Genomic DNA, 16,669 nt, shown 5'->3' on the forward strand with positions numbered 1-16,669 from the left:
GGTTAGCTGTGACAAAGCAAGAGAGTGGTGTGGACATATATACACTACCAAACGTAAAATAGATAGCTAGTGGGAAGCAGCCGCATAGCACAGGGAGATCAGCTCGGTGCTTTGTGACCACCTAGAGGGGTGGGATAGGGAGGGTGGGAGGGAGGGCGACGCAAGAGGGAAGAGATATGGGAACATATGTATATGTATAACTGATTCACTTTGTTATAAAGCAGAAACTAACACACCATTGTAAAGCAATTATACTCCAATAAAGATGTAAAAAAAAAAAAAAGATTTAAGCTACAAGGATATATTGGACAGCAGAGGGAAGTATAGCCATTATTTTATAACAACTTTAAATAGAGTATAATCTATAAAAATATTGAATCACGATGCTGTACACCTGTAACTAATAAAATATTGTATATCAACTATCCTTCAAATTAAAAGAACAAAACTCCTCTTCCACACAGGGATCTGATGCCAGCCAGCTTGCATCGATTCAAAATGTACTACGGGCTTCCCTGGTGGCGCAGTGGTTGAGAGTCCGCCTGCCGATGCATGAGACACAGGTTCATGCGCCGGTCCAGGAAGATCCCACGTGCCGCAGAGCAGCTAGGCCCGTGAGCCATGGCCACTGAGCCTGCGTGTCCGGAGCCTGTGCTCCGCAACGGGAGAGGCCACAACGGTGAGAGGCCCGTGTACCGCAAAAAAAAAAAAACAAAACAGAAAAATAACAAAATGTACTATAGCGTTCTAAAAGGTATCATACGGCTACATTTTGGAAGACTTTGGATCCCATCACATCTTTATGCCAACAGCAAATCCATCCTGATGAAATATTTTATTCACTGCAATATTTTTGTTTTATGTTTTACCTTCAACTTCTTTTTCATTTCTGATGTTTCTTGCATCTTCTTATACTCTTTTATCTCTGTGGCCTGAATGGCAGTCTTTGATTTCAAGATCCAGTTCAACAGCTCAGCACTTATAGCATCAAACCTGATTTGAAATTCAGATGTTACCAAATGTCAGTCATTTTCTTCTATTGTTTCACTTGGCTCAAGAAAGAGGTATGTGTTTTTAAGCACTCATCAAAAATAAAGGCAACCAAGAAATACAGTAACCATACAAAATAAGATCATACATTTACAATTAAAAGTATGAAAAACAGGAACAAAATCGTAGTGTCAATGAATAAAGAAAATAATTAAATAAAAATTTTAAACATTATAAGAAACCACTTATACTTTCGTAAACCGTTTGTAGATCATGAAAAACAGATTTGGTTAGATAACAGCAGAAAAGAACAAGTACAGACATTCCTAAGTTAATGCCTTGTTTAATTCAACATGTAGTTACTGAGTCTCCTATATGCCAGGCACTGGACTGGGCTCTTAATATGAAGGTAAACCAACACAATCCCAGGAATTCACAGGATGCCTCCTAAGCCAATGGGGAGGGAATGGCTTCCTGGGGAACAACAGCGTTGTGCCCAGGAGTTTTCCGCATAAAAGGAGAACAAAGAAAGGGAGGAACATACTTTGCACACTATAAGTAGTAGGTGTGGCTGGAATAGCAAGCACTAGTCAGGGGGGAACAATTGACAGTGTGGCAGAGAGCCACAGGGACCAGTGACTGGAAAGCCCTGCAGGATAGATTAAGGAGTTGGACCTTAACCCAAAAGACAGCTGAGAGCCAGTGAGGGGCTTAAAGCATGGGACGGACATGCTTATATTTACCCTTTTGTGTTCACTGAGGAGAAAGAATAAAGAGAGGCAAGTCCAGAGAACAGGCTGTGGTAGTATCGGAAGCCGAACCAAATGACAGTGGAAAGGAGAAAAGGAGACAGACTTTAGAGGTGTTGAGAAAGTCGGTCAAAACCACAGTGAGGAGGAACAAGAAGAGGAACAGTCACTGGTTGCTGGCCATATGCCAGGCCCTTCTCTAAATGGTTTATGTGCATTATTAAGTCAAGGAAGCCTCACAACAACCCTGTGAGTCTACCCTGTTATTATCCTTTCTAGTGATGCAGGAACTGAGCTCTCAGAGGTTTTAAATAACTACTCCAGGCAGCAAAGCTAACAAAAGGTAGAGCTGGGATTCAAGCTGAGGAGTCTGTCCTCTTATCCAGGGCTTTGCCCCAGGGTTTCTCAAAGCAAGATCTGGGTATTTTCAGAGACTTTCAGGTAAGCACAGGTTGTCCTTGCTGATTCTTTTGGGAAACTTGGCTCCAAGTGTTTCTAGTGAATTATGGATATTTGTCTTCGCATCAAGATAAATTTTTCTGGTACTTTGAATGGGATGTTGTGACACTCTAGGTAAATAACCAGGGGTCACAGTATCACTCCAACAATGGTACACGCCTCCTGTCATCTTAAGAGCCGGTTTCTATTTAATCTTTCAGAGAAGAGGAGCAGAAACCAAAGATCATATGTTTTAAATGGCCTTTTGGAGACTTACTCCACCTCTGCCCTCAGTATGAGAAGGCGCAATGTGAACGCCTTAGAGGCCCAGTGATCTCAGCTCATGTTAACAGAAATGTATCTAGATTATAGGAAATGACTGTCCCTGTGGTGACTGAAAAAGCAACAACAAAAAAAAACCAGCCACTAGCAGCACCAGGAGAAGAGAAGGGGAAATAAACCATCATTTTTGAGGCATGTATTATAAGCTGTGCTAAGCAGTTATTCAAGGTTCACATCTGCTCGGACAGCCCATTTTAAGACAAGCTAATAGTGGTTTCTCCATCAGACTAAAAACATTAAAGGATCTGGAAACCATGTCACATTAGGATGCTTAAGAATACTTAGACTTTAGGACAATGTGAATTAGAATATGAAACCTATCCTTAAATTCTGAAGAGGTACCATATTGAAGGGGGGTGATGTAGCTCTATATCACTCCAAGATGCAAAACTAGCACACATGAATAGACTTAGAGCGGCAAACTTTGGGCAAAATTTCTAATAATGAAACTTCACTGCCGTCTGTTATAATGAACTGGATGTACTCAAGCCTCCATTTGTCCAGGAATGAACTGAAGGCATTTCTGCATCAATCAAATCATGGATAAAAGACTGTGGAATTCACAACTAGTTGCCCACCCAACAGACACCTCCCTCCCCACACTTCTTCCTTGCTGCCCCAGTACCCCAGAACACAACCATAGAGACTGAAAAGGCAGGACAGTTTCAACCTCCCAGGAACCCAGGGTGTGGGCAAGTGACTGAGTCCTGGCCACTGAGACCAGGGTGCGGGAGTTAGCTGATATCTTCCAGGAAAGGTTTTTCTCCAAATAAGGAAAAACTGCTCTACCTGCCTATAAAGCAGGTTATACAAGGATGTTATGTCCAGTGCTACAGCAGCATCTTGGGACCATGAGAAAACAAGGGAAAAGCCAACATGCTGAGGAGGGCAGACAAGGTGCCAGGATGCTGACCCACACCATCCCATTAAAACTGCCCCACCTCCGGACTTCTTGTAACGTGAGATAATCAATGACCTCATCGTTTAAGTCACTTTGGGTACAGTATTCTGTTTCTTGCAGCAGAATTCACCCTATATAACATGGTCGTGTTTAAGATCTTATAGTTATGCACTGTGATATTGTAATTTATAGTAAGAAATGTATATTTGGTCTTTGTCCCTATTTCTGGCATCGTGTTCCCCAAACCCTTGGAATGTCCAGTGATGAGAGCAACAAAGGTGTCCTTTGTTATGTTAGTGAGATGACTTTTGGATCCCACCTAAAAAGGTGGGCTGGTTGTCAGAAGACCCAACCCTGTGATTAGAGGGTTGGAACTTTCGGTCTCACCCCCCTGACTTCAAGGGAGAGGAGAGGGGATGGAGGTTGAATCAATCACCAAAGGTCAATGATTTAATCAATCATGACTATGTAATGAAGCCTCCCTAAAAACCCAAAAGGATGGGGTTCAGAGAGCTTCGGGTTGGTGAACACATGGATATTCAGAGAGAGTGGGGCACCTGGAGAGGGCATGGGAGCGCCGCACCCTTTCCCTGTGACTTGCCCTGTGCATCTCTTCAGTCTGGCTGTTCCTGGGTGGCATTCCTTTTATAATAAACAGATAATCTATTAAGTAAAATGCTTCTCTGAGTTCTATAAGCTGCTCTAGCAAATTAACTGAACCAGAGGAGGTGGTGTTAGAAACCTCTGAATTATAACCAGTTGGTCAGAATATAGGTAACAACCTGGATTTGCGACTAGCGTCTCAGGTCCAAGGAGGCGGCCGTGGAAACCTCCAACCTGTAGCCAGTAGGTAAGAAACACAGGTAACCTGGGCTTGTAAGTGGCATCTGGTCTGGGGCAGGGGAGGAGGAAGAGAAAGCAGTCTTGTAGGACTAAACCTGTGAGTCAGAATTGGTACCGGAACCTATTTATGCGCCCTAGTCTTTTACAACCTTCCCAGCTTCCAATGCAGAGTCAGCACTGGAGAGACACCCTGCCAGATACACTGACAGAATACAAACACTCAGGAAATGAAAGGTCTATGGTGATATCAACATCAGAAGCATCTCCCTCATCTGCTACCTTGGCTCCAGAAGTCAAAGTTCCACAGCCGCTGCTTGCAACTCAGAGGTCCAGTGGTCCTGCAAGGAGATGCTCTTAGGAGGCAGGAACACAGCCTTATTATCAAAATGAAGGTCATCAGATAAAATTACAATCCTGCTTTGTCTAACAAAAGCTAAACTGGGGAAATCATATCATTTTTATTCAGGCAAAAATAACAGCCCATTTACCCAAGCACTGGGATTCTACTGTCAAAGGACAAGAATGATAGCACTACTCAAGGGCTGCTCTGAGACTACCTGCTCAATGCCTGTGAGGAACAGTACCTCGCCCACAGGAGAGCTCTACAGAGGATCTGACACTAGTAAAAGCTCACTATACGCCAGCCATGGTTATTCCTCCTATAAGGATCCTGAGTTTCTTTTGAGTCAGAAATGAAAAGATATTTTACCAAAGACGGATTTTAAAGCAAAACACGAAGAATCTATTAATAAATATGACAAAGGAATTAACAAAGAAAGAAGACATGAAAAAAGAAAAGAAGGGGGAAAAGGAAGAAAAGGAGACTAAAAATGAATTACTTCCCTGAAGTACGTTTTTTTAAAGGTGAGAAGAGGAAGGAGAGTCACAAAGAATAAGGAGATGGATCTAAAGCAAAACTGTAGGAACTGCGATAGAGAAAGAAAGAATAAATGAGGGATCATGGACAATCATATCCACCCAAGGTAATGGATGGGAAAGGAAGAAGGGTTCTGTCACACAGTTCTCCCAATTGAACCCAAGATAAATAAAATCATCCAGATGATTTAGATGCTTAGCAGTGTAAAGTGAAATACTCAGAAGACTCAGAGGTAGTGAGTGGTTCGGTAGTTGAATTTCCATTACAATAATTATGTCTACATTTGCATATGATTAGTGATCAGTACAAAATAAGTTCTGAGTACAAAATACATTATGTGCGGGATTGGGTTTGGAAAATAGTCTCTATCTGTTCTCACCTTTTCTTAGTTTCCAGATCCACAGGGATCTGTCTCTTCTTTGGCGGAGGAGGAGGAGGCAGCTCTTGCTTAGACCTTTTTGTAGTTACTTGTTCTCTTAGGCGAACCGTCTCCAAAAGATCCTTCTGAGGAATCTGGGACATTCCCAGCTTTGCGACAGCCTGAGTCACCTGAAATAAAAATCATCCAGTTTTAATGTTTTATAACAGCTTTATTGGGATATAATTCACATGCCATAAAATTCTCCCCTTGGAAATGTACGGTCCAATGGTTATTAATATATTCAGAGTTGTGCAACCATGCCCACTTTCTAATTCCAGAATAGTTTTATCATTTCAAAACAAAACCCTAAAGTCTCTGTCACAATTACTCAACTCTGTTATTTTGGCAGGAAAAAAGCCATAGACGATATGTATTGATAAATTAATGGGCATGACTGTGTTCCAATAAAACTTTATTCACAAATACAAGGAGCTGATTAGATTTAGTCCACAAGACCTGTAGTTTGCACACCCCTGCTCCAGACCTCAGGAACGACTACTTACCAATAACGTACAGCAATATATTCAAATGTATATACTGATCTTGTATCCTGCAAGCTTGTTGCATGTTTATCAGTCTAATAGTTGTGTGTGTGTGTGTGTGTGTGTGTGTGTGTGTATGGATTCCTTAGGATTTTCTATATAAAAGGTTATATCATGTGAGTACAGAGATAGTTTTATTTTTTTCCAATTCACATGAGTTTTATTTCTTTTTAATGCCTAATCATCCTGTCTAGAAACTCTAGTACAAGGACATCTTTGTCCTGTTCCTTGCATGAGGGAGAAAGTATTCAGTCTTTCATCACTGAGTGTGATGTTGGTCTTTGGTTTTCATGTAGAAGCTCTTTATTAGGTTGAGAAAGCTCCCATCTATTTCCAGTTTGGTGTGTGTTTTTATCATAAAAGGGTGTTGAATTCTGTCAAATGCCTTTTTTATATTTAGATGATCACATGTTTTTGTCTTTTATTCTATTGATATGGTGTAATGCATTGATTGATATTTCAATCTTCCCTTCTAGGGATAACTCCCACTTGGTCACAACATATTATTCTTTTTATATGTTATTGGATTTGATTTTCTAGTATTTACTTGGGAATTTTCACATCTATGTTCATAAGAGATATTTATACAAAATTTTCTTTGCTTGTGATATCTTTGTTTTGGCATAGGAGAATACATATTTCCTAAAATGATTTGGGAAACGTCCTCCCCACCTCTACTTTCTGGAAAAATATGTAAAAGATGATGGTGATGATGACAATGATTTTATTCCAATAAGGTTGGTAGTGATATCATCTCATATTTCTGATTTGAGAAATTTGAGTCCTCTCTTTTGTGCTTAGTTGGTGTGGCTAAAGTTTTGTCAATTTTGTTCATTTTTCCAATGAATCAAATTTTGGTTTTATTTAATTTCTCAATTGTTTTTCCATTCTCTTCGTTAGATATTTGTACTCTAATATTTGTTATTCTCTTTCTTCTACTTGGTTTAATTTACTCTTTCTTCTAGTTCTTAATGGAGACGTTTAGGACGTTGATATAACTTTTTTAACATAGGCATGTAAAGCTATCAATTTCATTCTGAACACTACTTTCACTGAATTCATGAGTTTTGGTATGTTTTGGTTTTGTTTTTATTAATCTCAAATAATTTTCTAATTGTCCTTTTGATTTCTTCTTTTACTTCTTGGTTCTTTATAAGTGTGGTTCCTAAATCTCCTTCCTTTTTTTTTTTTTTTTTTGTGGTACCCGGGCTTCTCACTGCTGTGGCCTCTCCTGTTGCGGAGCACAGGCTCCGGACGCGCAGGCTCAGCAGCCATGGCTCACAGGCCCAGCCACTCCACAGTATGTGGGATCTTCCCGGACCGGGGCAGGAACCCGTGTCCCCTGCATCGGCAGGCGGACTCTCAACCACCGTGCCACCAGGGAAGCCCTCTAAATCTCCTTCCTTTATTGATATCTAAATAAATTATATTATCTTCAGAGAACAACAGAAAAAAGAAACCCTGTGCCCAAAACAGTCACTCCCCATCTTCCTCTCCCTCTTGGCCCCTGTCTCTCTGGGTTTGCCTATTCTGGATACTTCATATAGATAGAATTATAGTGCATTAAGCTTGTGACTGGCTACTTTTACTCAGCACAGGGTTTTCAGGGTTTATCCATGCTGTATCATGTATCAGTACTTCATTTTATTATTGCCTAATAATTGCATGGATATACCACATTTTGTTTCTCCATCCATCTATTGATGGATATTATCAGTTGTTTCACTTTTTAGCTATTATGAATAATGCTGCTATGAACATTCATGTACAAACCAAAGTGTTAATTTTGTTCAATTTGTTAAAATATTCTTTAAATTAATAAGATTATTTAAGATTTAAAGATCATTTAATGGATTCATGTCTAAGTGTTATCAGTTACTCAGGGTTGAATGACTGGATATCAGTAAGTTTTTTGAAGGTCTACTAAAATTTACTTTAGAAAACTAAAGAAGACATTCACATGTCAATTTTTCAATTTTATAGTAAACCAGGTATAAAAAACCAACTTTTTAGTTTAGCTACTACTTTTATTTCACAAAAACTAAAACAAACCTGAACATATAATTTCCACTTAATGGCACATTACCCAAAGCAAAAAGTACCTGGTTGGAGGAATCTTCTAGTCTCTGAACCAAGGAATCCCATCTCTGAGTCAGTTCCTCTGAGTCGCTGTTGATCTTCTTGGATGCCTTAGGATTATCAAGTAACTGACCCACATCCTGGCCAATCTCACTCAGTTGATCCAACGCTTGACGCTTCATTTCCATGTCTTCCTTCAAAATCTAGTATTTCAGATACTTATTAGATGACTCCCTTTTAACAGGACTTTATCTTCCTGTTCCCCAGTCAGGAAATGTAAACATGTATATTTTATTATAAAATTCACCTGCCTTGCAATTAATTCCCTAAAGCTAAAAGATAAGACTCCTGGTTCTAGATCATTACATGGCAGCATTCCAGAGTTAGGTAATGAGTCTATTCACTAAATTGTATTAACCGTTGATATAAAACAGTAAGATATCACAGGCTTAAAAGACAGATGCTGACAGTGACATCACTTACAGCCAGTCGTCGAACACTGACACTGAGTTCCTTTTGGTCTTTGAAGTTGCTCGTCTGGACTTTATTTAAAGCCTCTCCTTTTTCAGTTAACCATGCTTTCAACAAGCACTACAAAGAATAATAAAAGTTAGAAATATATTTAGGGCATCATTTGGTAATTCAATTCAATCAAGTTCCAGAATCTCCAATTTTTATGTTACTAGAAGCTTATCCACATCTGGGATAAGAAGGACTTCAAACACCTAAGCCTGAGGCATAAATGACCCAGGAAGGCATCTTTAAGATATTACCCTTCTCAGATTTGCAACAGATCGACCTGAAATTAGCCCCGCTCCTGGATAACTACACCTAATTCTCAGGGAAGTAGGTGGGTCTAAAAGGCTAAATCCAGCTATCCAAGTCTCCAAAAGAATCACTTTATAACTCTCTAGATGCAGAGGGAAGGTCAGAGATTTTCTTGTCTCAGCCCCTCATTTTAAGGAAGAAACAGAGAGAAGCCAAATTATATGTCCAAGATCTCTTGGCTTGTTAACTGCAGAGACAGGTCAAAGACCCACACTCCGAAGCCAATGGTTTTTTCATGCATCTTGCAGGACAACCACACTAATGCTCCAGATTTGACAGCAATTATGACTAGAGGACGAAGTTTGAGGATAGTCCAAAGTCAATATAAAGATCTTTAAACTTCATTGGCCAGTGATGCATGTCTTTTAGGCAGAAGATATTTAGTAAAGTAGGGAGATAAACATGAAGGAGGAGTAAAAACAACAAAAATGGCTGCATTGGGATAATTTTTCCCAAAATGTAGTATTTACCACAGAAACCTTTTTCTAGAGTTGAGGGGGGAAATTCTTGGTTCTGTGTTTGGAATCAACTCTTTCTCTAGTTGTTTTATTTATCAGTTTATTTAACAACCATTCTCTGCCTTTATATCCCACCAAAAAAAGGAGAAAGATTAGAAAATACAAGACAAACATGGATCCTGTCCTCAATGTAGTAAGAGTGATAAGATACGCACAAAAATAACTGTGCCACCAGTTAGAAAGTGCAGACACCACAAAGGGATTGCTTACAGTTCTGAAACAGTGGGGAGGGGAGGGAGTTTATAGGGGACTTCATGGTCCTAGATGGATAAGTCACTGGCAAAGCCCACTGGGATACCGGGAAAAATAAGGCGGAATCTAGGTGATAAGTTCTCACCTCCTCTTTTGTGCTTAGTCTAGTTTCACTTGCCTGTAGGCAGCCATGTGCAGAGTCCTTGCACCTAACAAGGTGGACTGGTTCCCAGAGGAGACCCACCATGCCCAACATCTCAGCTCGGCAGCCGGTGTGCAGGAGTGCCGGGCATGACACCTCAGTCCAAGATGGCGGCAGCAGGCCATGTGCAGAGAGGCTGCGCCCAGCACTGTAATCTGGAGCCATGAGCAACACACCTGCACCAGACCCGCGAGAACTCCACCCCCTCCCCGCCAAGAAGAACCCTCTAAAGAAGCCCCGCCGATAACTGCTGGGGAGAGCGTGGACTCTAGGGCGCAAGCTCACTCCTCTCCATTCTTTCCTCGAAGAATAAAACTTTCGGACTTCCCTGGTGGCGCAGTGGTTAAGAATCCGCCTGCCAATGCAGGGGCCACGGGTTCGAGCCCTGGTCCGGGAAGACCCCACATGCCGTGGAGCAGCTAAGCCCGTGCGGCACAACTACTGAGCCTGCGCTCTAGAGCCCGCGAGCCACAACTATGGAGACCACGTGCCATAACTACTGAAGCCCGCATGTCTAGAGCCCGTGCCCCGCAACAAGAGAAGCCACTGCAATGAGAAGCCTGTGCACTGCAACAAAGAGTAGCCCCTGCTCGCCGCAACTAGAGAAAGCCTGCATGCAGTAACGAAGACCCAATGCAGCCAAAAATAAATAAAATTAAAAAAAAAAAAAAAGAATAAAACTTTCCTTTGCTTCTGAACCAAACCAGGTTTCATTCTATTGGCTCGAGCATCACTGGGCAAGAGGGCCCTTGTAGGAGCCGGACTCGAAAGGGTTGGTAACAGGTGGGGAGAACTTAAAACTAAAGAGATGGGTAAAAAGGCATTCCGAGGAAGATGCCACACTTAAAAACACAGAGGCTAGAAAACCAGTTCGCTCTTCCAAAACCACGAAAACAATACAACACAACCCATAAGCAACCTATCATGCACCATATGCACTGGGAATAGAGAAGTGAAAAAGAACCAGCTCTACTCTCGTGGCCTTGACAGTCTAGGAATGGGCTACAAACTGGGAATTCAGGATTTGAGCACTGGGTACATGGAAGGACTGAGGGAAAGTTAAGTTTGGAAAGGTAGGTTAAAGTCAATCACAGAATACCTTGCTTGCCACACTTGGCTTATGCTGCAGAAATTTTGAACTAATTCTCAGAGCCCATTTCTATCTTAAAGCCTCTGCAACTGAGTGAACAATAATCCCTTGAAAGATTTTCTAATTCAGACACAGTTGATTGGTCTCATTCTCTTTAACAGCAAATTATCAATTAAGTACCAGTGTTGGCTTCAGTTCTACATTTTAACACGATTTCTCCTTCCATATCACTAACAGAAGGCCATTCAAAGGTCATTTTTAAACCTACGGTAATAAATGGCCAAAATCCCAGCCACCCTCTATTTTTAAATACTTTTAATTACCAAATTTTGATTCTTTCCAAATTTTAAATTATTTTACTTAGATGAGTAACACAGTGTTCCCTAGCAATCAATGTCTCCCACAATCATTAATGAAGTAAAATTTTAATTATTCTACGTGACTCATTGGCCTGAATAAAAGGGACTAAGTAAATTTAAATCTTTGTAAAGTGAAATGTAAATATTTCAGAAATCAGAATCAGGTCCATTATGTGATTCTTAATAGGACAATTCTGGTCTTGGGGGCAGGTGGCAGTAACTTACAACTTCACTGGGACAAATTCTGCAACCTGCTTTTTAAGATGTTCTCTCTGCCACCATATTCAGTAAATCACAAAACATCATACATCTGTTTTTATTCCGTGAAAAGAATATAGCTGCTTTTTGTGGATGGAAATGAAATGCATTTAAAAGACTCACAATGGACACTGAGAAGTGGGAACAGAGTATCTGCTTATTTTCTACACCACAATTCTTTGGCACTTTGAGGAAAAGTCTTGCTTATTTGTATTCTGTTTTGACGGTTGCTTTTCTGGAAGGATGAAGATGGGCAAAGGGCCACCACTCAGACTGAAAACTTGAAGTGGCAGCTTTGCTCAAAAGGTTCATTTTCTATGTTTATCCTTACTGAAAAAAAAATTAACTAAGTGTTCAATCAATGGTGTTGCCAAATAATATTTTCTTATTAATTTCAGTAGTTATCCTGATTAAAAATCACGAAAAATTCTTGTGGTTTAAAGTTCACAAAGTATTGAATGGATTCATTTATCATTATGTACTGAGCACAAACCATACGCTAGGCTGTATGGATACAAGTTCAAATACATTACCCAACACGAATGCAGTAAAAATTATGTCAAGCAAATCCTAAAAGTAGCATATCTAAATACTAATATTCTCAGTAATGAACAAAGTCAAATTATTATTACAATGGAGCTAATATATAATGCAATCTCTATGAATAAACTGCATGATAAAATGGATACAAAGCTGACTTTTAACATAATAAACATTTATAAATTTTCCTTTTGAAGAAAAATAAACAAGACTTTATTCTAATGCCATAATTAATGATGGGTTTACTTTTCACCACTTATTTTGCCCATTATGGATAACAGCTTCATACCTGTTCTTCCAGTAATTCCTGCCACAGAATGTTGATTTCCTGTAACCTGTTCCAACGTTCTTCAGTCCATCGGCACACGGCTGTCCAACGTTCACCAAGTTTCTAGAAAAGGAAGAAACCATCCTTTGTCAACAAAGCCTTAAGAGATAATTAACACAATCCTTAAAGAAATTCTTGACATCCATCGTAGTCCATTACGAAGTAGCAATTTATGAAAAATATTTTTATGAAAGTTGCTTTAAGTAATACAGATGAATCCTATAAATTTATAGATGAGAAAAACTAATTTCCATAGAATTTAATTATTTCACACTACATAGCTAGAAAGTGGCACAATTAGAACTCCATCCTGTAACTTTTGACCCCAAATTCCCGCTCTTTTCCATTTTATTGTGGTTTTTATATGAGAGTTTGACAGTTTCACATATACCTTCGAAATAAAGCAAACATCTATTTTCGGTGCTTCCATTTTCTTCAGGCTATAATTATCTTTAAAACAAAATTCAGTACATCAATTGTTTCTTAACCACCTTTTACATGCCAAGACAATTTTCATCTGTAGTACCAAAATTATGAAAAAAAAATTTAATTTATAAAAACTATGTTTTGAATGAGAGAATTTCTGTGAAAAAATACTTAATTGATTTGTTCTGTTTACATTGCATGATCCATAGAAAATTCCACAAAACTTAGCAACAGAATATTACAAGTATTAGCAAAACTAACTAAATAAATTTGATTCGTTTAAAAAAATCGATCTTCATGATGACTTTCCCAAAAAATTATTTTATTACCGCTTTATAAATAATGATTAACAAACTGTAAATTTTATTTCTTCATTACTTACTTGGGAGCAATAATTATTTAATTAATATCTTATTTCAATACTTAATACCAGAGTAAGCTTTGCATAGCTCAAAGGGAACGCAGAGCCAGAAGACAGGTCTGTTGTCTCAGCATGAAAACTCATTGCCTACTTAAACCTCTGAATTTCCTCACTATTAAATAGGCAAGACATAAATGCCTACCTCTCAGATTACTATAATAACTAAATACTACTGCACCAAAGGCTCAAAACCACTGGCTAATTTTAAATGATACAAAAGAAAAAGAATTTCATATGATAATTTATAGTCTGAAAGTTACTGAAAATCATCAGCTGGCAACATTATATCAGATAATCCAAGTATTGTTTAAGTAAAATACCCTTGAACAACAGGGGTTTGAGCTGCGGGTCCACTCATACTTGGATTGTTTTCAATAAATACACTGGAAAAAATTTTGGAGAACTGTGACAATTTGAAATAAAGACAAAGCACATAACCTAGGGATATCAAAAAAATTAAGAAAAAGTTAGGTATTCATGAATGCATAAAACATCTGTAGATATGCATATAACACAAAATATTGGGTTGGCCGAAAAGTTCGTTCGGTTGATAAATACGTTGTTCAATAAAGTTCTTGGTGAAAATGAAAAGTGTGTCTTTTATTTTTCCTTAAAACTGAACGAACTTTTTGGCCAACCCAAATATGTCCTAATGGACTGTTTGTTACCAGTAACACCTCCAGTCAACAATAGGCTATTGGTAGTTAAGTTTTGGGGAAGTAAAAAGTTATACTTGGATTTTCAACCGCTTGAGAGGTCAGTGTCCCTAACCCCAAGTTTTCAAGGGTTAACTGTCAACCAAAAACTCTCTTTATAAAGACTTGTAAAGATACACTATAGTCACTGAGCAAAAAGAAGCAAGGTTCGCAGAACTGGGGTTGACATTCACACACTGATCTACTAAAGAAACAGGGATATTAAATCCCACATGGCTGAAATTCTCAAACTTTACATTTCTTTACATATTCACTGGGCCCCACTCCCAGGGACTTAGGTCTGCGTAGAGCCCAGAAATATGCATCTTAACAAGTTCGTCAAATGATTCTGAGCAAGAAGTCAATGGACCACTTGTTGAGATCAGTTCTTATGCTTCCACAACTTATTCATATGCCCAAGGCAGCTGTGGACCACAAGCAGCCCCAACCATTCCCCAAGGGCTGAAGTAAAGGAATGATACCTAGGTTCTCCTGTAAACCCGCATGCTGTGGAATCCCAACTGGGAAGTACAACCTAAAGAAGATTGTTCTACGATTCTAAATAAACAGTGAGACTGAACAGGAAGAATAGGGGCAATGTGCAATTGGGGCTCAGACCACAGGTCCCTTGGGACGATCCTACTTTACAGGGTCTTACCTGTAATTGATCTTCCAGAATAGCTGTAGCACTCTCGCCACTGTTTTCATCAACAATCACCACCATGTGAGTTAGGGAATTTACCTTCACCTGTTCAGCCTCAAGATCATTTTGCAAACTCTAGAGAAAAAATTAAGATAAACCATTATGTCTACTCTTTCCCATTTACCTATTTAAAATCCACTCAGTTGTCAATAGTAATTAAGGACATTTAATGAGGCATTGTGTTTAAATCTCCAATCATTAGCCTAAGTGTTCTACTAATGAAACAAACCCACTATACATCTTTACATTTCATTATGAACCAAAGCAGTTTGAAAATGCAATGTCATAACAGATTGCAAATGGGATGTCATCACTTTTATTATTTTTATTCCAAGTTTTGGCCAAAAGAAAAAGAAAAAAGGTGTCCCATAAACAAGTTAAGCGCCTATAGTAGGAATTAAGACTATAGAATCATTAAGTCAATAAAGTCCCAAACTTGAATACACATAGTCGAATGCTATTTGATAGTCAGAAGCTGTTCTGTTACCCAGGAAAGCAATTAAGGGTATACAGACAATTTCTCTTACCACTTCTTCCATGGGAAGAGCATTGCAGGTCACAACACATATGTATATAGGTAATTTATTCAAACACTACCAATAGTGTCGTCAGATGCCTTGAGTTTTTGTGTTTAATGTATCCCTAAAGCTTTATTTATCAGTTATCTAGATATTTCATTGAAAAATAAAATTCTTCAGTTCACAGAGAGCCTATTTTACTCTACCTTTCCTTGACTATGAAAAGTTATCTCTTAAATTTGTGACCAAATTAAATCTCCTACCAAATTTTGAATCTTCACACACTGCATTCATGCAACACCCTAGGGTTCTTAACCACTCATAGGTCCAAAAAAAAAAAAAACAAACCCTGAGAATCTTATGAACACTATGTACTTTCATAAGAAAACTACACATACCCACATAAAATTTTACCTGTGCTTTCATCCCTGGCTCAGAAAAGTCACATCCCCATGCACTCTACCCTACAGGCTGCTGAATAAAAGAGCACACTGAAGAAGTGTCCCATCTCCGCACTAATGACAGAAGCCATCGGCTCCTGAGAATGCTAAGTGCTGCTTTTTCATATTTGATAAGGTATAAAAGAAATATGAGCCAGATTTACTTTATGATCTTCTAGCAGCTTTTGTAGGGATGTTAAGTCATCATCTAGGGGGCAAGTTTCCATTTTCTGAATGCGTTCTTCTGTGAGTGTTAACCAGGCGGAGAGCTGCTGTAGTTGCTTCCTCTGCAGTTCCATGAGCACATCGTGCAGCCTGTCCAAGGGGAACACAGCATTATTCCCACTCCTTCTGCCCTTTGCAACAGCAAACACACACTCCAGGCAGCAAAGAAATGGGGCAGGGAACGCATTCTTGTCTAACCATTAAAAAGTAGCATTTGGTCTTTAAATACAGAAACCAGCAAAAAAAAAAAAATTATTTTCTTCCTAAATGGAGTCAATTAAATGCAGTCAAAGAATGCAAGTAACAGCACCCTCTATTTGTATCAGAATCATTGTTTCTTCAATCAGGAATTCCTGCCTATTAAATAGGTGGAAATTGCCATGGAATGCAGTTCGCTCCTTAACACACAATACACGCAACAAAACGAACCATGGGGAAAAAAAATATTTAAAAAAATGTTGCATGGCACGAAGTGAGAGAGTGGCATGGACATATATACACTACCAAATGTAAAATAGCTAGCTAGTGGGAAGCAGCCGCATAGCACAGGGAGATCAGCTCGGTGCTTTGTGACCACCTAGAGGGGTGGGATAGGGAGGGTGGGAGGGAGACCCAAGAGAGAAGAGATATGGGGATATATGTATATGTATAACTGATTCACTTTGTTATAAAGCAGAAACTAACACACCATTGTAAAGCAATTATACTCCAATAAAGATGTTAAAAAAAAGTTACAAAATAGAA

General features: G+C 39.1%; 1 protein-coding gene across 8 annotated transcripts in view; it reads right to left on the reverse strand.

Annotated features, from left to right (window-relative positions):
- The window catches only part of UTRN (utrophin), a 1,623,662-nt gene that overhangs the window by 1,482,040 nt on the left and 124,953 nt on the right, over positions 1-16,669 (reverse strand). For all 8 annotated transcript variants that reach the window (XR_007470554.1, XM_049695369.1, XM_049695368.1 and 5 more), the window contains 7 exons: positions 15,865-16,015; positions 14,698-14,817; positions 12,459-12,560; positions 8,666-8,773; positions 8,206-8,385; positions 5,520-5,689; positions 870-993 (listed from right to left, as the gene is read on the reverse strand). Coding sequence is in view for 7 of the 8 variants with exons in the window: in XM_049695369.1 (XP_049551326.1) it covers positions 870-993; positions 5,520-5,689; positions 8,206-8,385; positions 8,666-8,773; positions 12,459-12,560; positions 14,698-14,817; positions 15,865-16,015 (955 nt within the window). In the remaining variant the exon portion in view is untranslated. The remainder of the gene's footprint in view (positions 1-869; positions 994-5,519; positions 5,690-8,205; positions 8,386-8,665; positions 8,774-12,458; positions 12,561-14,697; positions 14,818-15,864; positions 16,016-16,669) is intronic.

The sequence above is a fragment of the Orcinus orca genome, chromosome 12 (genome assembly GCF_937001465.1).
Source record: "Orcinus orca chromosome 12, mOrcOrc1.1, whole genome shotgun sequence".
NCBI classification, from domain to species: Eukaryota; Metazoa; Chordata; class Mammalia; order Artiodactyla; family Delphinidae; genus Orcinus; species Orcinus orca.